This window comes from Enoplosus armatus, chromosome 22 (assembly GCF_043641665.1).
Source record: "Enoplosus armatus isolate fEnoArm2 chromosome 22, fEnoArm2.hap1, whole genome shotgun sequence".
Lineage (NCBI taxonomy): Eukaryota > Metazoa > Chordata > Actinopteri > Centrarchiformes > Enoplosidae > Enoplosus > Enoplosus armatus.
This window is the reverse complement of record NC_092201.1, coordinates 10,117,117-10,139,099: the sequence shown is the minus strand read 5'-3', so window position 1 is coordinate 10,139,099 and position 21,983 is coordinate 10,117,117. Positions and strand designations below refer to the sequence as shown.

At 40.8% G+C, this 21,983-nt stretch overlaps 3 protein-coding genes across 3 annotated transcripts in view; 1 reads left to right on the top strand and 2 right to left on the bottom strand.

The window, feature by feature from the left end:
• Nucleotides 1-1,379: 1,379 nt before the first annotated feature.
• On the bottom strand, nucleotides 1,380-3,450 carry zcrb1 (zinc finger CCHC-type and RNA binding motif 1). The gene is made up of 8 exons (XM_070928693.1): nucleotides 3,346-3,450; nucleotides 3,093-3,195; nucleotides 2,919-2,947; nucleotides 2,616-2,727; nucleotides 2,382-2,489; nucleotides 2,181-2,290; nucleotides 2,031-2,106; nucleotides 1,380-1,810 (listed from the first exon to the last, which is right to left on the bottom strand). The coding sequence occupies exons 2-8, from the start codon at nucleotides 3,174-3,176 to the stop codon at nucleotides 1,658-1,660; spliced, it is 672 nt and encodes a 223-aa protein (XP_070784794.1). The 5' UTR covers nucleotides 3,177-3,195; nucleotides 3,346-3,450; the 3' UTR covers nucleotides 1,380-1,657.
• Nucleotides 3,451-3,517: 67 nt separating this feature from the next.
• pphln1 (periphilin 1) lies at nucleotides 3,518-20,419 on the top strand. Its single transcript, XM_070928692.1, has 12 exons — nucleotides 3,518-3,560; nucleotides 4,174-4,232; nucleotides 4,476-4,546; nucleotides 4,751-4,966; nucleotides 5,861-5,922; nucleotides 6,771-6,887; nucleotides 7,594-7,772; nucleotides 8,153-8,239; nucleotides 9,419-9,454; nucleotides 10,323-10,378; nucleotides 13,718-13,858; nucleotides 18,721-20,419. Coding segments are annotated over exons 2-12 (1,239 nt in total). The 5' UTR covers nucleotides 3,518-3,560; nucleotides 4,174-4,231; the 3' UTR covers nucleotides 18,994-20,419.
• Nucleotides 20,068-21,983, bottom strand: part of LOC139304814 (prickle-like protein 1) — a 28,796-nt gene continuing 26,880 nt past the window's right edge. The window contains exon 8 of the mRNA XM_070928691.1: nucleotides 20,068-21,974. Within this exon, the coding sequence (XP_070784792.1) occupies nucleotides 21,019-21,974 (956 nt within the window). The 3' untranslated portion in view covers nucleotides 20,068-21,018. The remainder of the gene's footprint in view (nucleotides 21,975-21,983) is intronic.

Genomic DNA, 21,983 nt, shown 5'->3' with positions numbered 1-21,983 from the left:
GCCTGTGCCGCTCGGTTTCCAGCTGTCGTGGAAACTCCGCTTGGGAAATAGTCACGTGACTCGCCGTGGCCAATCAGAGGCCGGGTTACTTCCCGAGGCTGACATTCCTTTTGATGAATCTCCGCCGCCTTCAAGTACCGTACGTGCTTCCGTGGGCTAAGTGTGTTAAATATTCATATTTGGGTAATATGACAAACGTGACCATGTTCTTCAGCTGACGCTAATACACAGCCTTATGTGCGCAGGTTTTCATTCTACTCAAATACTACATTACATTACATCGCTATCACTTATAACTGAAACACCTTCTCATACTGTGTTGAATTTAAATGTCATTGTCACATGCTTGATTCACTTCGGATACCATACAGAGCAGCTTATTGTTCAAATGTCAAAAAAAGAATGGAATATAAAAACAGAAATTACATTGACGAGCCGTTATATTACATTCAATGATTACACATGTAATCAATGCGTACTTTTACTACTAGTCGTCGCATCTAAGAGAAATATCTCTTTCTTTGCAGCAGTTACCTCTTTATCCATTCTCCTTGTGAGCCTTACAGCTTTTGAATTTCCGACAGCACGTGAATGCAACAAAAGCCATAGCTAATGTTGCGTCTACAGCACTGTGTTAACACTGTTTCCGCTCATACCAGCCCGCTGCACTGGGAATCCTCTCATTTCCCTGCATCTTCGCATTTGATTCGCAGACTGCAGAAATGCCGCAGCACTTTAGATCACAGGCGCACAAAGAAGCATCGGGGAATCCCTCGCTTTATTTGCGTGCTGACGCAGGCGAGCATCAAAAGCCACATTTCCCAGCGAACCATGTTACCGTGACTTTCATTTAACATGGTGGTTTTCGAAGGCTGGGACTGAGCCAGGGCTTTCCAAACCTTTTCATACCAAACACAACCAACTGGATTCTCCATTATCTCCCGACGATGGGATTTTACTGCAGGGAAACCGCAACTGCTGCATTTTTAGCCGTTGCAATATTTAGGAGTTCCACACAGTCTAGGTCACTGCAAGTGGCTTCAGAATTGGTCTTTCCAATTTTGCTAATCGTTTAATCCTTTTTGGTAATATGTCAAGTAGAAAAGAGGCAAGCGCTTTCTTTCTTTTTTTTTTTATAGCCAATTATATATTTTTTGTTATTTTAATTATTGTCTGCTGGTCATAAAAAAAAGAAAACAACCTTAAGCTCAACTGACAAATATGTGTCAACACTTTTGACATTTTAGAGACACAATTAATCATATATAAATATAATCCAACGATTAAAATTATCAATGATAAAAAAAATAGAATTTCCTATTTCCATTTACTTCATTGAACAAAGCAAAGTAGTAAATCATCTTTTTTTCTTCAGCATTCTTTATCCGATTCTGTGGATAACACTGGAACAACCAACTATTCATTTGGTTTGTTGTTAAGAAACAAGGTTTTATTGACTAGTAAAAGCACCAAACACACTAAATAAATCAACCCATAAATTTCACAGTATTTCTAGAAATAAGAAAAACATCCAACTTTATCAGTGTAAATGGAAGCATTTTTTTTTAACATTCCCTCTATAATACAATACAACTTACAAAAATAAAGCATTATTTGACAAACAACTTTCTGGTAATGTCCAAACTTTGTATTATTATTAGTCGTCACTGAGCTCCTCCTCGTCACTGAAGTATGCGCTCTTCTTGATCCTTGGTTTCTTTGAGTCTGAGGATGTTGAAGCGTGAGCACCGTCCTCTTGAGACACAAGTACCTGCTTCTTCCGGGTCTCCTCTTCCTCGATACGGGCTTGCTGGAGGGACAAGACATGTGATAATGCTAAAAGATCATAAAATAAATGTTTAAAAGGCAGTCACCTCCAGTTCCCATAGCCTCAATCTACAGTATGTTGCATTTCAGTGGAGGTGTTGGAGGTAATGTTTAGGTCACAATGACACACAAAAGGGTACAAACTTTCCATAATATAATTCAGTGAGTCAGATGCAAAATGTTTTCTATATCTGCACACATACCTGAAAAGCTATGGCTTGGCTCAGACTATCTAATGTTGGATCCTCTCCCTCTTCTTCACTCTCTTCGTCTTCTTCACTATAAAAGGAAAGATGTAGGAATTACAAAAACAACACAGTCTATAGTACAATATTAGCTAAAAAGATACATACACATGCTCAGGTTCTTGAGCCCTTTTCTTCTTTTTCTTTTCTTTCTTCTTTGGAGGTTCCCTTTCTCCCAGAATGTTTTTGGGGCATGCGTAGCTCAGATGACCTGTATCCTGCGATGTGACAACATGAAAAAAAGATTATACTTGCGCTTGTAACTCCATAAAATCTCACAGGACAAAAAAATGTTAGATATGCACTGACCCCACATTCGTAACATTTAGTCTTGTCTGTGTAGTTCCGTCTCCTTATGAACTCGGTTGCTCGCCCGTTGTCTAGGGCAATGCTCGCTTTCACTGTTCTGCCAAACAACTGGGAGACAAACACAACTGTAACTCTGACAAGTGAATATTAAAGAAGCTGACAAGGCGACTGCAGCTTGTGCTTAGTGACATACAGTATGTGAAAACTAATGGTCTTAATGTGAAACAGACTCACCTGTTTGTTGTTCACTGCTCTTGCACAGTTATGAGCTGATTCTCTGTCCAGGAAGAGCACAAACGCCACCCCTTTACTCTGGCGAGTGTCTTTATCCTTAACGATTGTAACCCTGAAATAAGTATGACAGGTATAAATACCTATTTTAAAACTTATCATAACTATTACATTACTACAGGCTAGTATTCAGAGCCTTTAACCAATTGTTGTGGGTTATGTGTTCCTACACTACTTTGTTTGGTGCACACATTTCAGTAAGATATAAATAATAAAAACATAAATGATGGCAGAGCAATTACTTACTTTACAACTTTCCCATATTTGGTGAATAGCTGAAATGAGACAAAGTGATCTGTTTCAGTAAGGAAGTTGCTTGGACTCGGAGACCATAGCGGACTTCTTGCCAAACAAAAGCATCGTTAACATTACTTCATAACACTGATAAACATTTGTCAACAATTGTAGAGATTAATTTACCTTGTGTAGGTCATTGTTGGTAAGAGAGAATGGCAGGTTCGACACATAGACAGTGCTTTTACTTGGAGCCAAACCCCCGCTCATACTGGGCGTATATGACACACTGTAAGACAGAATAAGGCAGCCAAATGATCAAGAAAATTGTATAATGCAGGATCACCTACTTAGCAGGCTTGGAAAGTCTACCATTAACGTAGCGTTATACATTTTAACGTTACTTCGAACAGCCGAGTACATTAACCAAATTACTCACCAACACAGCCTCCACCGTTACAATAATATCTAAATGTGTTTAAAATTGCAGAACCTTGTGTATTTGCATGCAGCTGATGTTTTAGCAAACAGAAACAAACGCCTTGTCTGTACGTCGCAACTTGATGACGTATGCGCAGTCCTCGTCCAATAAAACAGCCGTTGTCTATGTAGCTAGCTAACGGAAAGGCTAAGCTAGCTAAACGATAGAGGAAGGTGAGATTGTTTTGCTAATTTGCGTGAAATAAATTACCATTACTGTGTGTTATTAAACACGCGTTTATCTGTAAAATGACACATTTCGCTGTAAATATTTATTTGTCATTTTATGTGTCAGTATCGATTGGTAAACATGCCCTCAGATGAAATAAAACGTGCGGATGTTTGCAGCATATATGGAGGCTAGCTAATTAGCAATGCTAGAAGCTGTCCTTTCTACATGGACCTAGCTACAGTAGCTAGTAGTAAATTTGCCATCACAGAAAATGTAGTGATTTTTGCAACTTGACGGTCGGGTGGTTGTCGGTTGGGTGCTATCAAGCTGGTGCTATGTTGAATATGGTGATGGTCAAATGGACATTCAGCTGTAGCTCAGCCAGTTCAGCTGCTGGATCACATCTCATGATCAAACAGTGCTCCCTATCGTATCGTTTCACACGTTGTTGCACTTTGCAAAATAGAGCGCTTTTTATATTCCACATAACTGAAAAAGTCTCTACGTCTGTTTTTCTTTAATGGGCTTAATTAGAAAGACTCTCTCCAAAACAGTTGCTTGGCAACTTAGTCTAAGTGTGTAGTCTTAATACTGTTTTTATAAATCTTTTCCCAGGTTTGATAATCGTATTTTCTCCACATCACCCCGATTCACAGAAGTCTTTGAGTCCAAAAGTAAGTTGGTATATAACACTTAAAGTGCATTCATTTAACACCAAACAAGAGATATGCCACCACTGGTAAATGGATCTGAAATTAATAAATTGGGTCATATGTCACAAAATCTCACAAGTGGCACATGTAAGAATGAGGACAATATTCGGAGCATTTTATGTATTGTAGTATTATGTATTTACCGATACAGTATTGGTGTACTGTATGTACAGTGCTATATCTTTCACTCTTTGCCTTTTGCAGTGACGTACAGGAGAGACAGGAGTATACGAGAGGTGTATGATGAACGCTTTTTAACTGAGAGACCGGTGAGTGTACAAAGTGACTTCTCAGTCTATATTCTTCTCTTGGTGTTTGACATATTTAAATGATCTTGCCACCCCTCTGCTAAGGAGATTGCCATGAGTCATTTCTGCAGACAGATATCTTTAAGCAGGAATTAACAAAATAGAATTCATCCAAAAACAATTTTTAAGAACTGAAAATGTAAAAATCATAGAATGTACCCATCCTGGTAGGGTCCGTACCCACGGGCAGCTGGAGCAGTGGAGAGGAGGGGCCCCTTTGGCAGGCCAGAGGACGACTACAGCCGCGGCGGGTACGAATATGAAGGAGGTCCGCGCTTTTTCCCGAATGGAGGAGGCCCACGCAGTTACCATGAAGATCAGAGGGGCTACCATGCTGACAGCCTTCATTTTCCCGCTGAACGCAGAGCTGTTCCACCTTCAAGAAGGGTGAGAGCATAAACTTCATACAATTTAACATTGTTGTATAGCTTATTGTATACATATGAACAAATTAGATGTCTAGAATAACAATTTTATGCAGTGGAGATCAAACAACACTGTATTGGGAACTTCCAACCCTGAAGATAAAGTAAAAAAAAAAAAAACATTTAGTAAAGTTGCTTGTTTAAGAAAGGATAGGATCACATAAAGTAGAAATATTAGCAGCTGCCGCTTTCTAAAGTAATTGTTTAGTAACGTTGATAAACAACTCTAATCAACCACGCAGAGTATTTTAAAGTATTTTTGTCATTATGTTCCATGTCACTCATTTTTCATACATCCTTTAATTAACAATACTACTAATATAACTACAATGATTGACACCAAGAGTCTTAAACATTTTGACATTATATTACATGTACCATTTTGCTCAGCTGCAGACATATTGCAACTGCATATCATGTTACCGTCGTTGTATGCACACTCATAATTGGCCAGCTGAGGGCGCTATAGTTTAAGCCACACAGTGTGCGTGCGCTACACTGTAGCCATTTATTATGGCATACATATCAGTAGCTTCTTGGACTCCATTATGAGGGATTTTGTTGCCATTTTATTTTTTATTTCTTAATTTTATTCCCTTTTTTGCTCTAGTAATTTGTACATGGGTTTATCTTTATTAGTTGGTTGACTAACTTCCCATTGACATTTCCCTAAACTGTAGGGGGGCAATTTTAGATGTATGGAGGTTTTAAAATCAAAACTTGTTGCATTGTTTGTAGTTTCAGACAGATTATTTGTAATGAAGTTCTTTATTTTTGGACATAATCGAATCGCAGGAAGAAAAAGTGCCACAAAGGTCATGGATTTTATCTATTTGACTTTTTCTGTATTGTACAGGAGGACTATCCTTACAGAGTACCCAGGGAAGACCCACACTCAGGACGGCCTTTGGAGTTTGGGTAAATTGTTTCTGTTTGTCATAAAGGAGCTCATCTTTTTTTTTTCCAGAAAATAAATCTTTGTCTATCAAGTCGTTCTTGATACGTAATATCACTCATTAAAATTGGATGTTATCATCATGGACAGCAGGGGTCTTTTTCTATGCGCTAATGTTGTGAACAAGTCCTCTGTGTTTAATCCTCTGGTTAGTCCAAGTGGGGGATTTCTGCAGGAGTAGGCCTCTGTTTTCAGTATGTGTTTGAAATGTTTGTTTACACAGCAGCAATCATAAATCATGGTCTGCTCTAACCCATATTGGCCTGTCTCACCCTATTCACATTTCTTGCGGTATCGGTAATCACCTGGCTCCACACTTTTATGGGTTAGACAACTCTTCAGTCTAGCTACGGTTCACTGCTGAACAGTGTTCGTATTTATGCTACAGATTGGGTTGCAAAAAATCAAGGCTACAGAAGTATGCTTGTGTTTTCTAATGGGCAAAGCCAAAGCGAACTGACCACAGATGACATTAACAGTCATTATTTTACCTGCTTGTAATGTTGGGCATCTAATCGAACTGGATAGGTGTGCTGTAGTATAGTAAACACTAAAACTGGTGCATTTGCATGGTGGGGAAAAACGCTCTTCATTCTGTTATTGAAAACGTTGATCAGGTTTTCAGGTTGCACCTGTGCTGTTTGACAGTGCCAAAATGAATGATATATATTTGAGTTAGTATTTGAGGGTCGATTGAAAGAAGAAAACACAACTTAGACTGCAGAGCATCTAGTGTCATGCTTTGTTGTAGGTCAATGTCATGTGACACGTTAAATGATTTCAGACTACACATTTGTTTTTATTCCCTCAGCGCCCGTGCACCACCTCCTCATGGCGTGAGAAACCAGGGCATTTACCCAGCGCCCAGATCACTCCCAGAGAGCGGGGAGGACACACTAGTGCAAGCCATCCTCAACCTGGACAGAGGGTACGAGTGAATGCATACTTACTCGCTGCATAGGGCATTCGTGTGCCATCATTACCCAAGTGTGTGCAGCTTAGTCATTGCAGCCACCCATGCTGCAGTCAAGCAGAGAGGAAGTGTGTAATTAGTGAAAACAGCTAGTTTATTTGGTCAGAATAAAAATCTGCATATGTTTAGGCCTCACTGATTTATTCATTGTCTATATAAGGTAAGAAACGGTATTCATATCAGTAATTCAATTCAAGTTGTGCGTCTGTCTAACACATGTAAGTTGGGCTGTGCAGTTTGTTTCTGTTTAAATGTCGTAATTTCATTGTTTTCTGTTCCACCCAACCTTTTTTAATTCTCCCTGTTTTAGTCCTCTGCTCTTGTTTGTTGCTCTTCTTGTTTTCGGTCATCACTCTCTCACGCTCCATATCTCAAACTGTAATATGGTTGAGTCACTGTCGCTGTAGGTTTTTACACAAAGTATTCACAATTGTGTGTTTTTAGTTTTGCACATTGACCCTCACAATGCTAGATGGCAGCGTTGTGCTATGTTGGCACAAAACAAGGAAAGTTTAGATTCTCTGAAACAGTTGTGGCAGATATTGGTTTGTAACTTGTGAGCTAGTGTTGTCAGATGAGGAAGAGGAGCTAATTTGTCATTCACACAACCCTTTGGACTATTCAAGTTACGGCAGCCCACACATTCCCTCTGCTTTTCCAGGGAGGACAGAGACCACTACAGGAGAAAGGCAGCTCCTTTCCCTCCGCTCAGAGAACGTTCCCCTGTGCGGCGCGAGGTGGCCCGCTCCCCCCACAGTCGCTCCGGCTCCAGCGTCAGCAGCAGAGGCTACTCACCAGACAGAGCCAAGAGCCTGCCATTTCCATCACAGCAAGGCAAGAGTATGTAGAACTTAGAGTTCCCCCTCTCCTGATGCAGCGTGGAACTCTTTGAAAACCCCTTTGTGTCCATCCTGGCACAACGGGGAATCTAATACTATGGAGTTGGCACTTCCTAAAATGTACAGATGGATTGGTAACATTCATAGTCACTGCCTCCAGTTGTAATTTTAATCATGATTCATTTATTGCCTATAACTCATGAAAAGGACATGCAGTCAAGGGCATTTGAAAAAGATCAGTCAGGCCTTTCTTTACAGAACAAGGTTTAAATTCAGAACCATCACCCCCAAAAAGTACATTCACTTTCAAGACCTCTTCATTTTCCTCTATTGTTTCACTCTCCTATCCATGACTGATAATCTGGCTGACGGGCTTTTCAGGTGTGGACGGTCCAGAGGGTCACACAGTTGTTTCTGAGCACCTCTGGGGGGCGCTCTTTCCTCAACAGAGTGGACATGACACTTTGGGTCTGTACATTCAACCATGTGGAGAAAAAAAAGCTTGGACTTGGGTGACTGACAATAAGCTGATTTGTAGTTCCTCACACATCTCCTTGCATCCTTGTCATGTCAGAAAAATGTTGTAGCTTTTTTTACTCCAAAAGAGGGAGAGGGATGCAAGGATGGAGGACGAGATTAATTAAAGGCCTGTAGATACTTGAAATGTTTAACGAAAATCAAGTTTAAACGTATAGAATATAATAAAATGTGTACAATATAACCTAAATAATCCAATTTATTATAATTATGATTGTTTTAAATAATTCCAACCACAACAAACTTGCGTGTCCTATTTGACACTGAAATTCTTTCACCCAGGTCTGAATTAAGTTGCATTATGACTTTTGTTTCTTAGTTAGTGCCTAGTGTTGACTTTGCAGTAATGAGTTCCTTTTTATATAAACCATTTCTGCTACCTGTTGTGGAGATACATTAGCACTTTCTGTGGTTCCTATACTGATCTGTAAATGCATTAAATTCAGTTATGTTTTCCCATGTTATTCTCAGTTCAGATATGATTCTGTGAGCATCAATCTGAATAAAACTTTTTTATCCAGTTCTTCTGCTCTGGAAATAACAGTTTTGATAAGGATAATGTGTAGAAACAGTGGCTTTTACAGTTTATCAAAGCTATGCTTTTCTAATGCCCGTCAGATATATATTTATTGATTGGCACTGGACTTTATGGGTTTACAAAACTAATTTCTCAGCAGACTAACAATAAATATTGAATCAAGTGGACTGTAAAAAAGTGCCAAAGTATCTCCTTGTTTACTGCATGTTGTATGTCGATCTCAACCTCCCGAGCTCCCGGTTTCCACAAGTAGTACAGTGTTATTTAGGTTTGCTACCATCTCCAGTGCTGGCCATCTCTCTTTTTTATAATTTTTTTTATTTCCATTTTGATTTGTGCTTTTTTACTCATGAAATGAACTCTGTGGACCTCAGAATGACAAGTGGTCATCATGCTTATGTGACCAAGTAATGTTGCTACATTTCAAACACATGATTGTAACCTCTTGAAAGCAGAACATACCATCATGTATCAGAATCAGGGCAGTGAGTGTGCTTGTTAGGTTGCTGAAAGATAAGAAGGCCTAGTTATTATGTACACAGCTAGTGACCTTCGGTTTGGTCTTCCTACAGGGTATGAAGAGACTCATTCTCAGAGCAAGATGACTGGTAAGTACAGTTCAGTATAGATAGAAAAGTTGCATCAAATGCAGTTTGGCAGTGGTTTACAACTTTAAGATCTTGTTTGCTGAGGAAATGGACGATTTAAGCACTACTCCTACATCATACTGTACATGGTGCCATCTCTGTTATTAATGAAAGCAAGATGAGATGACATGCAGAGGATTTGTTTCGGAAATATACAAAGGTTACAATCGTTAAACTTAACCTATTCCAAGTCTGGGTAACCCGATAGAGATGGAGAGCGTTTCTAATGTGTCCAGCAGCCAGCCTTCCTCCCCGCTCTGTCTGCCACTTTTTCAGGCCTCATAAAAATGCCACCAGGTCGTGTGTGGAAGAAGAGGGAAAGGGTATAGGATGTCTGATGGATATTCCTGAAGCCAAAGCTTCCACGTTGGGGTGCTTTTTGTTTCGTAGCGAGGTCCTCAGAGTTCATGTTTGTTGGTTGGTCAGCTACAAAGACTCGGGTGCTGGAGGAAAGTTGGTAGAAGAACAAATGGCGCCTGATCAGTGAATGGGAATATGTACAAGAGAGGAATGTACTTTTACAGTGAATCCACCCACTGGAGTTTGGAGCACGATTGTGAACCATCTGTTTCTTGATTGTTCCAAATGTTCTAGCCTAGGTACCTGTCTGGATCCTGGAACCAAACACCAATACCTTTTACAGAGCCCTGATTACCTTAAGCACATACATACTTAGTTTCTACACATACTAATTGTACTTTTTCCATTGAATTTCTGCTTCCCGCTGTTTTTCCTCATTCTCTAGTTTATCATTTTCTAATTCCAAACCATGTTACGTTGCCCCTCAATCAAGTCTCACTGTGTCTTTGTCCCTTTCTTATATCTCCAGACAAAATCCCTGGCCTGTCAAGAGAAGGCTCCCCACACAGTGCAACCTCAAACAAGGTGAGCTCAAGTAGATGAAAAAAAGAAAATGAATATCTCCATAATGATAAGTGCTGAACTGCAGCACTGGTGTGCATTTGTGCTTAAATGTTATTTGAAAGAAAAATAACTTATAAATTTATAAATACAGCAGTTCAGTCCCGAATGTACTGTGGACTCTATTTATTATATATATCGTGTGCTCCACCATTGTCACTGTACAGCAGGATGCATCTGGAACTTGTTAAATTCCATCCCTCTAATAAGTGTTTAGTCCCATTGAAGTACGTTAATGGGTTTTAAAGTGGCCCTCACGCAGAGCATAAAAGCCATCAGGCCTGTGTTGTTTACCTGTGTTGTAAGCAGACTTCAATCATGAGAACTTGTAATGGTGTAGAGAAAAGGGCTCAAGTGTCGACGAAAGTACGAGCCGTGCTTCCTTAAAGTGCTCATGTTTTTAAAAAATACTTTTTAAACTGTTTTGAGTAAGTATTGAATGTAGATCTCTCCGGCCTGTTTTGGAGATAATTGCTTGTTTTTACTGATATCATCCATCTCCAACTATGCAGAGGAGTGTAAATAGAATCAGATGTGATTAGGCGCAGTGCGTCTGGCTGTGGCCACCCAGGAGTGAAGAGGCTAACTCAGTAGCCCAAGTCATAGCTTTATCACAGGATCTTAGCCACAAAGCCAGGAAAAGTCCCCGTGGAACTCATTTTTTTTTTTACAATGAACAATCGTTTCCTTTTTCTGTTGAAGAGTATGACTGACTGTGTTTGGTATTTGTGAGTGTATAGCAGATGTAGCAGGTCAGTGGTCTTGTTCTTGCACAGGAAAAACTTTGATGACCGATCAACAACCAGCGTGTCTTATGAGCGTTCACATCATGGGACAACTCAATGTTGTATAGTTACAGAGTTGATCGGGTGATGGAAAATACAGTGCATTGACAAAATCAAATATATCCATTAAATTGGGGTTTAATTACATTTAACGTCTGCTAAAATGGCATAAAATTAAGGCTTGCAGTTTGCCGGCTAGTCTGAAAAAAGTCTTGAACCCTTTTTTTCTCAACTCCACTGCTTCTGTATGTTGCTGCTCTAATTGTCCTGCGTCAATGACATTTCACGCAAACAGCCTAACACTCTCATGATGTGCAGAAATTCACTTTGACCAAAAACTTATAAAACTATCTTTGAATGCTGCTTTAATGTCCAGTCTCTTATTTTTCTCATTAGCAGCCCTTAGTTGTCTTTCAGAACATGCCGGAGGTCATTTATATGTTGCCATTTTTTACTGGATGGTCCTTTTGACTGGCATGATGGACACTTGAATATCTTTTGAAAACCCATGCACTTGCTTTATATGTCAGAAATTACAAGATAGAACACAGAAACATAGTCCTTTCGTCTCCTCCTCGTGCATTTTTTTTAGGAACCACCCACCACTGCCCAATCAACTGCTGTGATGAAAGTTTTACTAAGTGCCCCACCCCTCCACACACACACACACACACACACATACACACTGCTGCTTTTTGCTGTGTTTGATCTAGCCTGTGGTGCATTGTTGTTTTCTGTTCTGGGGGCACAGACCCGTAACCTTGGCCAAGATGAAAGGCCTGCACTGTGCCCCCCAGTAAAGCTTGCACTTATGGCCCCAGCCGCTGCCTGCTGTGGGGATTCAACAAACACACACTCAGGCTTTCTGGAGCCAGACAGAGGAGACCAAAGAGGGGACCTAAAGAGCTAGCCATGGTGGCCTAGTGGGTAGAGAGCATGTTCTTTTTAAACTGAAAAGGTCACCTGGCAACACAAGGCATCAAATCCCTGTCAGTTACAATATGATAACATTTTACCAACCAAGATAATTGCTGAGATCACCACCAAACAACAAACAATCTGTTAAAACACAGTTATTAGGAATCTGAAGCAGTGCTAACTGTAGAGGTCAGTTCATGGTTCACCAGACCAAGCAGGCTTTTTTTCTCACCAAAACATAAGAGGAAAAATACTTTAGCTCTAATAACCTTTCTTTAAATTCATTTTTAGTATTACATTGAAAAGAGATTACCCAGACCTCCCGACGGATGACTTTTCATTTCAGTCCAGTTTGCACAGAATCTGTCTGCCAAGCTTTGTATTGATAGTGTAACATCCCTTCCAGGTTGGGCTGTGCCCAGTGTGAAGTTGAAGTGAAAGGCTCCGACAGGGATTTTTCTTTTTCTTCACTGAGGCTAAGGAGGCTGAGGACTGACAAACACGATCTTTCACATGTGCACAAGCGTACACACTGGACTTCTTCCAAGCATGGCTTCAGGGAGAGAATTGGAAGGAGGAATAATTGGATGATGCTTTATGAGTTGTGCTTTTTATTTTAGACCACACTCGGCTTTGTGATGTACCATCTCCCGTAATTTCTTCCCTCAGTCATCTCGAGATTTAATATGACTTAGTCCCTGGCCTGTTTCCCTTAATGTATGAGTGGACTTTAGTCATGGCTGGGCAGTTCTGCTCCCTGGCCTTCAAACTCTAATAGTATCAGGAAATGAGCAAAAGAAATTGAGCGGTGATCCAAGTTGGCCTTATTTCTCCCCTTTGCTCTTTCTTTTGGCTTTCACAGTAATACTTATGGGCACTAGAGTTTCCAGTCTACCCATTAGATGGCCCATCATGGCCTGTCTGGCCAGATTTCTTATTCTCAAGATATAAAAACAGCTGAAATGTCATTTTCATTTTTCATTGCAAAATGTAATGTTAAGCCAGGTTTTAGTCATACTTTAGGTAATGTGGACATTATGGAGAGCCACATTTGTTGGGAGGAATGTTATATGATACACAGCTTTGTAATCCTATCTGCTGTCTTAGTGCTGTAAATCCCTAATTCTTTACTAGTTGTAGATCTGACTAGAAGTCCACAGCACCAACATAGTAAACTCTGGCTTTTCAGCTCTAGAGGCTACTGTGTATCTTCTAGCTTCATCCTGTGGCACGCCTCATCAGCCACATCTTTCCTGCAAAGTTAAACAGACAGTAGGTCAGGTCGGAGCGCTGTGCTGAATATCTGCGATTGAGCTATAAGTTGCTGACCTACATCCTTTCCCGTCCTTTCCCATTCTCTGTAACATGTAATTGTTAGCACTGTGTCATTTCAGTCATCTTGGCAGTAGTAGTATGCTTTTTATAATATTGATGTTTTTATAATTGCCACGTCTGTGGTTATCTGCCATACATTTCTTGGTTTAAAACCTGCTTTCATTTCTCTCATGCTGTGACAGTTATCGTGTCACTTTAAAATAACCGTTTTGCTCAGTTTTCCTGAGAGCAGGAACTCACTCCTTTCTCTCGACTCCCTTTTTAGGAGGAGAACCATCCGCCAGAAGGGGAAAAAGAGGAGCCACTGGTGGCTCCTGCCGTGGAGGAGAGCCAAAAGTCATCTACAGACAACTTGGAAGAGCGACGAGCCCTGGCCATCGCAGCCAAAGCTCAGGAGATAGAGAAGGTACCTCTCAAACTCTTCCAAACTCTGACATCTTAAATCCACATTTAACTGACCTTTTTAACTATATAGTTTTTTAACCTCAGCCAACACAACTAGTTTTTAGATTTGATACACATCACTGTTAATATACTGGTAATATACTGTACCTAGAGTTCTTAGTTGGTATTTGTGTAGCACAGGGAAATATATGTAATATGAACATTTTGTGTCAGTGGCTCTCAGTTGCCCCTTGTGGAAAATTGCTGCATTTACAATCCTCATTACAAGTCGGTAATTTGTAAGACTTTTCTATAAATGTCAACTTGGTGCATGTGTGACGCGTACTCTACCCTTGGCAAGCGTTCCCATGCATATGGTGGCCCTGACTTCTCTGACTCACACACATGGGTTATTTTACTGGATAGGCATTACTGGAACAGCCACCTATTATGTTCCTAACAAGGCAGGAAATTAACTTTTCTGTCCACCAGTCACAGTGGTGGGTACATCCTAAAAATTGACTCACTGTTGCCAACCAGATATCACTTTCAGAACAGCATTTAAGTGATGGGTAATTATCTGCCAGAGTAGCTGGTTGCCAGATTTATCGCCATTTTTCTGGTGGCTCTTGTTCATCTCCCATCCTGACTGGCATAACTGCTCATTATAGCCTACACCAGCTTAGTATCCCACATGGCTCAAACATCACAACCCTGACTCATCTTTACAAGTACACACACACACACACACACACACACACACACACACACACACACACACACACATATAAGCCCACACGCTGGGGTTTGGAAACACCAGGATAATGTACACGGTGCACGAACATATAAACGAAAGCAGAAACACGAGTGCAGCTTAGACCTGGTATTGGTTTGTGCATACAATAAATCGGGAGGCGGACCACTTAACAGAGCTGAGCACCCCGGGCTCGAGAATCCAGCTCTGCTCAGTTATCTAATGAAGGCCATTCCTGCACCAGTGAGCACTACCGCTGCTTTACTGGTACCATTATTTAAAAAAAAAAACAAAAAAAAAAAAAAACCCTGAGCCAGCACTGCGCTCTCACATATAGCTGCGCCACAGAGCCTATAGGCTGTTATAAGACTGTTGCTGACACTGCAGCTTCTCCTGTTTTATAGTCTGTCTCCATCTGTGTCTCCTTGCGTCTATTTTGAGCTCTATTGTGTGAGCTATACTTCTTATTGTCAGGTATCATGAAGCTTTGAATGTTGATTATCAAAACCCATGTCAAGAATTACCTTTAGGTATTTTATTACGGCCTCGTCAACTATGTCATCTTTCCGTTGTCTGTATAACTCATGCTCCGCTGCTATAATCTTCAAATATAGTCATGAAATTAAGGTCTGGAAAGAGTTTAACAGTTAAAAAATGAAAAAAAGAGGGAGAACAGTGTATTCCAGGGAATAAAGTTTCAGGTTCTTCTTAAATAATCATCTGCTTCTACTAACAATTCCAGGTTTTTTTTCCCCCCCTCTTGTCCCTTTCTTCGGCTTTTGTGATATCCACATCACCACTCGCATGAGGGTTGCTTGTGACTTGGCAGTCTTCACTCTGTCCGCCATGAAAGGCTGGCTTGATTAGTCACGATTGTTAGGTTCAGTCAGCCTCGTTTCTGTCACATCCACACATCCAGGGTAGAAATAGACGTTTAGTAATCAAATCTAAAATTCTGCTTGGGGGAAAAAAAGGAAAGATGGATGGAAATAGAAAGAAGCATCTAAAGTCTGTCTTGTTGTTTGTTGGTAAACACTTTAAAACCTTTTGAATTGTTTTAACATGCCAGCCACTGGAAAATGTATAAGCACTTGTCTGATGGCTGGTATTCATTTCCCATTCATTAACCCATGCCCAGAACACACAGCTAAACACTCTCAGGCTAGACTTTTCTTTTTCAGTCTGAAACAACAAAGTCACTTTCACATCAAGTTGCAGCAGTGCTTCTGTCGCAGCAGGCGCTCGTGTTTTATCCACTTGACAAGTGTCAGCCAGATGTTTGGCTTTCTGCACCCAATCTGGTCTAGCCATCTCTCCTCTACACACAGGGTCGCAAACACACTCCGGTCCGGTAGCTCCTCAAAAGCTCACCAACTGTCTCTGCACTTTTCACAGATCACGAGCCGAACCTTTCTGTCGTCGGCCAGGCATCGTGCTGGGCAGCGTTTTACCAGCGCCTCAGTGCGTGTTTGTGTAGCTAAGTGAAATTGGTCTGCTGAAATTTGACCTGAACCCGTTCTCATTGTCAGAGTTGACTTTGGCTGCAGTACAGACTAACTGGTTATAGTGAGTGACAAGGCATGAGAGGCAATAAAGGGTATTATGTTTTACTCCTCGCAGTCCAGGCTGTGATACAAAGGGAGTTTTATTTCATTTGTTTGGGAATCTAAATATATTTGGCTACAAGATAGACAGCCAGACAGTTCCAGCCTCACTGTGTTGTTTTTTTTCTTGGGTATAAAGATGGCAGAACTGGACTGGGGCCCCAGATCTTTCATTCTTGTTGTTTTCTGAAGCCAGGCTCACACACTCACTCGTAATCCTGTTTTTAACTGGCTGTAGAAAATTAAATTTAAATTAGTTTTTCAGAGACTGTTCTGGGTCGACCCCCACCCCAAAGTCAAGAACTGGTCCTTTCCTTCCTGATTGGATAGCAAGGGAGGGATTTCAGGAAGTGCGTTTTTGAATACAGGAAGTACACTTTCAGCACATTGTTATCTAGGAGCAACTTTCCCCGTATTCATAGAAGTCGTTGTCAACACACTTGACTGGATACTTCCTCAGACAAGTTGATAGATATATATATTGAATAAATTCTCTGTCATCAGTTATCAGCTGTTGAATGAGACCATAGGACTTTGATAAAAGATTAAAAGGACAAAGCATTGTTACTGAAGTCAGTGCTGTAGAGTGAGTTGCTATCACAGGTTTGTTTTTGTGCAGTCTGACTGTTGTTTATTGTACATGAGGAATGTACAATAGAAACGCCCAGGGGAGACGGTGTGTTTGGTTTACGTAGGCACTCTTTCCTGAAACTGTTTGTATCCTTATGTTAGCATACATTTCCTGTAAATTGATTCATCCCATTGGTGGATTCAGGTCACCTTAAGAGGGAGAACTCATGGTTGGTAATATCAGACTGTTTTTGTTGACCACGTGATATCCAGAAATACATTTCTGTCACAAAGGACTGTCTCTTTTAATTTCTGATCAACTCAAGAACTATCAACTATTTGCAGACACGCCTTGTAGCTTTTATACAACAGTGGAAATATTTTAGTTTAATGCAGATTCTGGCCATCTGTTGTCGCGAGTACATTAACTCTGTTTGACAGCAGATCTTTATTTGTGATCTCTCCTCCGCTCTGGCCACGCTCTCTGTTCAAGGAACATTGTGAAAAGCTATAAATAAGCCAGTGAGTTCGAACTCCCTGCGGCACAGAAGCCACTGTTGGTATCCGGTGAATGACTGAAACTCACCCTTGCCTGGCCTAATTTTACACACACACACACACACACACACACACACACACACACACACACACACACACACACACACACACACACACACGCCCGCACGCACGCACAGGCACACGTATAAACACACATTTCCGCACACTACCCTTGTCATTGGAAGTGCCCTTGTGTCTGCCTGCAGCACAACTTAATAAGTAGCAGTGCGGGTGGGTTCATTCACTTCAACTTGGTTAAAAACATAATATGATTCTTTTTTGAGCTGAAACGACCCATCGGTTAACTGATCGTAAATATGCAGAAACTTAACCATAGTTCAAGTAATTTTTAAATCATAAAAGCCATACATTCTTTTCTATGATAATAAACTGAATGACTTTTGGATTTTGGATCACTGGTTTGACAAATTAAGTCATTTGACGCTGTCAACTTCGTCTCTTGGAACTGGTGATGGACATTTTTGCTCTTGACATTTTATAGACAGAATGATTAATTGATTAGTTGAGATAATAGCAAATTAATCAAGCTGCTTTTTTGGCTTTCAAGGGTTGTTTTGTCTCACTCAATGCCTCCTTAAACCCCCGCACCTGAACTCACGTAATGACATGAGGTGTTGCTGTAATGTGTACATTGGTGCATGCTGTTGAAGCCATATTCTGGGGAGAAAGGATTGAGGTGCTGGATTTGTCTCTGTGTGGGAATCGATCCACAGCACGTCTTGAGATTTAAGAAAATGGAGACTGACATTTTACCACCAGCTTAGGTGACTGATATTTCCCCCCTCTGGAATTTCATTGTCGGCGCAAGTGAAGGATCGTGAGTTGGAAACAAATCTCTGTTTTGGTATTTTGTAAATCAAACCAGTTTATGTGGCAGCAGTGGGCTCCCTCCATTGTTTTATGAGACATTTGAGGCTCAGTGTGAAATAGCAGCTCCCGAACAAGATACCAGCATCTCTTCCTCATTGTCCCTCTAACACCTGTTACAGGCCTCTGAGCCACCACTAAAGCAGGGTTTTATTGCTTCTTGGGCTACCCTGTCCTGTATAAAGGGCCCTTATTAAACTCTAGAGGAGAAGTGTTTATCTTTTGACACTACACGATGTGTGTTAACACCAGAATGATCAGCTCGGACTCAATGACACTGGAATATTTACACCTAGGCGCCAGGTAGAGCAGGAAGGAAACAACTTTTCATCTCCTCCATTAAGAGCTTTTCTCATAGGTTTTGACCTCTGGCTTTTGACACTTGCCAGTCTCAAATATGGGTGTGACTGTGTTTCCAAAGTGTAGTGAAAGTAAAGTTTTCATCTTTTGCTAGTTTTGTGCATGTTTAGCCTCTATGCTTTATTTACCCATGTTCCTGTCCACTTCCAGGTGTACCGTCAGGACTGCGAGACATTTGGTATGGTGGTAAAGATGCTGGTGGCTAAAGACCCCAACCTGGAGAAGCAGCTGCAGGTTCCCCTCAGGGAGAACCTCGGGGAGATCCGCGAACGTTGCCTGGAGGACCTCAAACACTTCATCAGCGAGCTGGATGAGGCGGTCCGGCAGCCAGAACCTTCCGTCTGTGACTCGACCACCCCGTCTACAGCCCTGACGGGTCATAAACTTTCAAAGACGGGAGTCAATCACAGCTCGTCTTACTGACACATTGGCCTGATCTGCTCTATATGAGACTAAGCATGCTAGGATGGACTGCTGAACTTTATCTCGGATACATTTTGGATTGCTGGACTTATTCTACAGCACAGCTACCTGAAGAGCAACTCGACGTGGAGAGGATGCATTGTTGCATTATATGTGGGGATGAACAGTGTTAGTTTTCGAACAGACCATTTATACCTTCAAGTTGTTGAAATATGTTAATTATTAAATATTATGTTGTTTTTCTTTCAAATGTCAAAAAATAATACATTTTCTTTATTTAAAAAGCTACCAGTGTCACATCTCCATGGAAATGGTTAATATGGGTTTCATTATTTAACCTATTTTGATGAAAATATGTTTTTGAGAATACTTAGTCCTCCAGCATGATGACACTTTTACAAAAGAAAATTGATGCCAGATAAGACGATGTTTTGTTTGTTGTTTTTCAGCTATGTCAATTTTTATGTTGTAGCAGCCAGATGTATGACGTGGTGCTGCTAAATTTACAGTTCTACATTTTTGTATACATTTGTACGGTCTAGAAATGCCAGTTTGGTTCCTTTTTCATTATTTTGTCTCATTTGTGCACCCCACCCCAGAGAAACCTGCACAAAGCTTGATTATTTTGATGACATTGAGACAAAGCTTTGCTCTCTGAAGGTTGTAGTAAACATGATTTCTGTTAACTTTGTTTTATTGTGATCTATTAACCCAAGTTATATAAATACCCCATCATAGACTTAATCTAAGATATTTTGAGGATCAGTTTACTGGCATTATTAAACGTATTAAAGAGTTTCATTGTACGTCTCCCTGAGAGAGACACATTTTGGTATTGTAGTATGACTTAGCAGGGTTTGTATAGAAACAAATCAGTATACAAATCATCATCACATGTTACATATCATCAAGTATATGTCGAAGTTTAGACAATTCCCAGGTTTTTTAAAGAATGCCACACTACGAACTCTTTGATGCATCCCACTGTAAAAACACCACTTCATGGGAGAAAAAATGTTATTTGAAAATTAATATATGTCAAACATTTGATAAAAGAACAATAATTCCTGAAGCTTTGAGAGGAGAAAAATATTTATTTCAAGCGCCTTTACATCACAAAGCATTTAGCTGGTTATGTCAGAGCAAGGGTAGTGAACAGTTCAGCTGAATATGGAAAATGCAGGTGTTAACTGCCATTTGTTTTATATTTTGTACACCATTAGTGAGCATTGTGGAATATATGTTATAATAGACATTGTTGGCGTAACATGGCACTTTACTGTGAAGAACACAGTTTATGAAGTGACACCTTCTTTGTTGTTTCTCTTAAAATCTTAACGAGGTATGTTTGTTTACCGTTACAACTGCTATTTTTTATATCCTACACTTCAAAAGAAACAACAGATATAAAAATACCAGTATTAAAATCTTAACTTAGTATATACATCATCATTTTGTACTATTATGCATTAAATAATTATTTGGTTCATTTCTATTTTCTACTTTATCAACCTCTGTGTACAATGTGTTTCCATTTTAATGCACACAAAGCTATTGCTGCAAAACTTTTAACTGAACATAAAACATTTTTTTTTTAAACTTAGCAAATGCTGAAATGAAAGAAAACGTTTAATGTCACCACTCTGCCAACTCTGCATATTTTTGCTCTGCACTGTCTAAAGAAAGGCTTCCAAATTTACCAGTCCATGCATCATATTAGTGCTAAAATTCAATAAGACCCAGTATCTAGGCCAAATTTGCACATACACAAAAAACAGATTTTCTGACAATATGGTACACAGATCCAGTCTTTCCTTTGCTGTCTTACCAGTTTGAATTGATTTCTTCTTTCAGTGGATTTGGGCTTAAAATATGATATGCATCTTAACATTTGGCCCAGCACCTTCTTTTAGTTTTAAACTGCTTTTCTAAACCCAGATTTGATCTGTGAAAACCACATGATAAGAAAATCTGACTTTATTGCTTAGTGTAGTGCAGATTATAATGTAAATACACTCTGAGCTGTTAAGAGATGATACAGTTTTTGGAGCGGTGGCTCTTTCTGCGACCAGTCTGTGAGCCATGGCTCTGGGAGGAGAGGGCTGTAACCCTTGTTGGGTAGTCCTCAGCATAGTAGCGGGAAGCCGCTCGAGGCTGAGGGATTGGCTGGCCCAGGAAATAGCCCTCCTCCTCTGAGTCCGATGATGAGGAGGAGCAAGTAGAGCAACACTCATCCTCATCTCTGTAGAGACCCATGAAATGCTCAACCCGTGGGTCTCCTTGAGCTGAGCCCTTAGGCATATAGTCAGATCGGGTTTGGGAGTAGGCCATGGGCAGCCTGTGTGCAGGATGCTGTAGGAGCATGGCACCACAAGGTGGGTTTACCAGACCCTGCTGCTGGGGCTCATACAGCCTCTGTGCTTTCTCCAATGGCACCATGTGAAGGTTGTTATCTGAGCGGGTTTTGCGGCTCCTGTGGTGCCGGCCTTGCCGGTGGTGGTGCTGCCTGCTGCGCCCGTGGTGGCTCGTTGGGCGGCTTCTTTCTCGGCCCATCTCATCTGGGCAGTACACCCTCCGCTGTGGCTTCTCACTCATGGGATGCTTTCTAATATTTACATCAAACCCATCATTATATCCATTGTCCACAGTGTCTTCTGAGAACTTGACCATCTGAGGAGGCCTGGACTGGGACTTGCTCCTCCTCAGAGCTGGGGCATGGACAAAGGAGGGAGGAAGGCCTTCCGAATGTGGGGACAATGTCAGAAGTCCTCCTGGTGTGCCTCCCCTCATTGCCAATGCTACCTCCTCCTCGTCTCCCTTCTCCATGTTAAGGTTGAGTGAGTTGGCACTGTGGTGAAGATGAGACGAATTGAAGGTTCCCATGTTGCTCATCTTCTCACAGTCATCTGCCAACGAGGGATCCTGCATGGCAAGGGTGTAGACTATAGGTCTATCCCTGCCATCTCCATCCACTGATGCACCTAAAAAGA

Coding starts and splice junctions, on each gene's coding strand:
- zcrb1 (XM_070928693.1), bottom strand. CDS start 3,176: ATGAGCGGGGGTTTGGCTCCAAGTAAAAGCACTGTCTATGTGTCGAAC. Junction 2,107..2,180: donor GCTCAAGAACCTGAGCATGT/GTATGTATCTTT, acceptor TTCCTTTTATAG/TGAAGAAGACGAAGAGAGTG. Junction 1,811..2,030: donor GCCAAGCCATAGCTTTTCAG/GTATGTGTGCAG, acceptor TTGTCCCTCCAG/CAAGCCCGTATCGAGGAAGA.
- pphln1 (XM_070928692.1), top strand. Junction 4,967..5,860: donor CTGTTCCACCTTCAAGAAGG/GTGAGAGCATAA, acceptor TGTATTGTACAG/GAGGACTATCCTTACAGAGT. Junction 5,923..6,770: donor GGACGGCCTTTGGAGTTTGG/GTAAATTGTTTC, acceptor TTATTCCCTCAG/CGCCCGTGCACCACCTCCTC.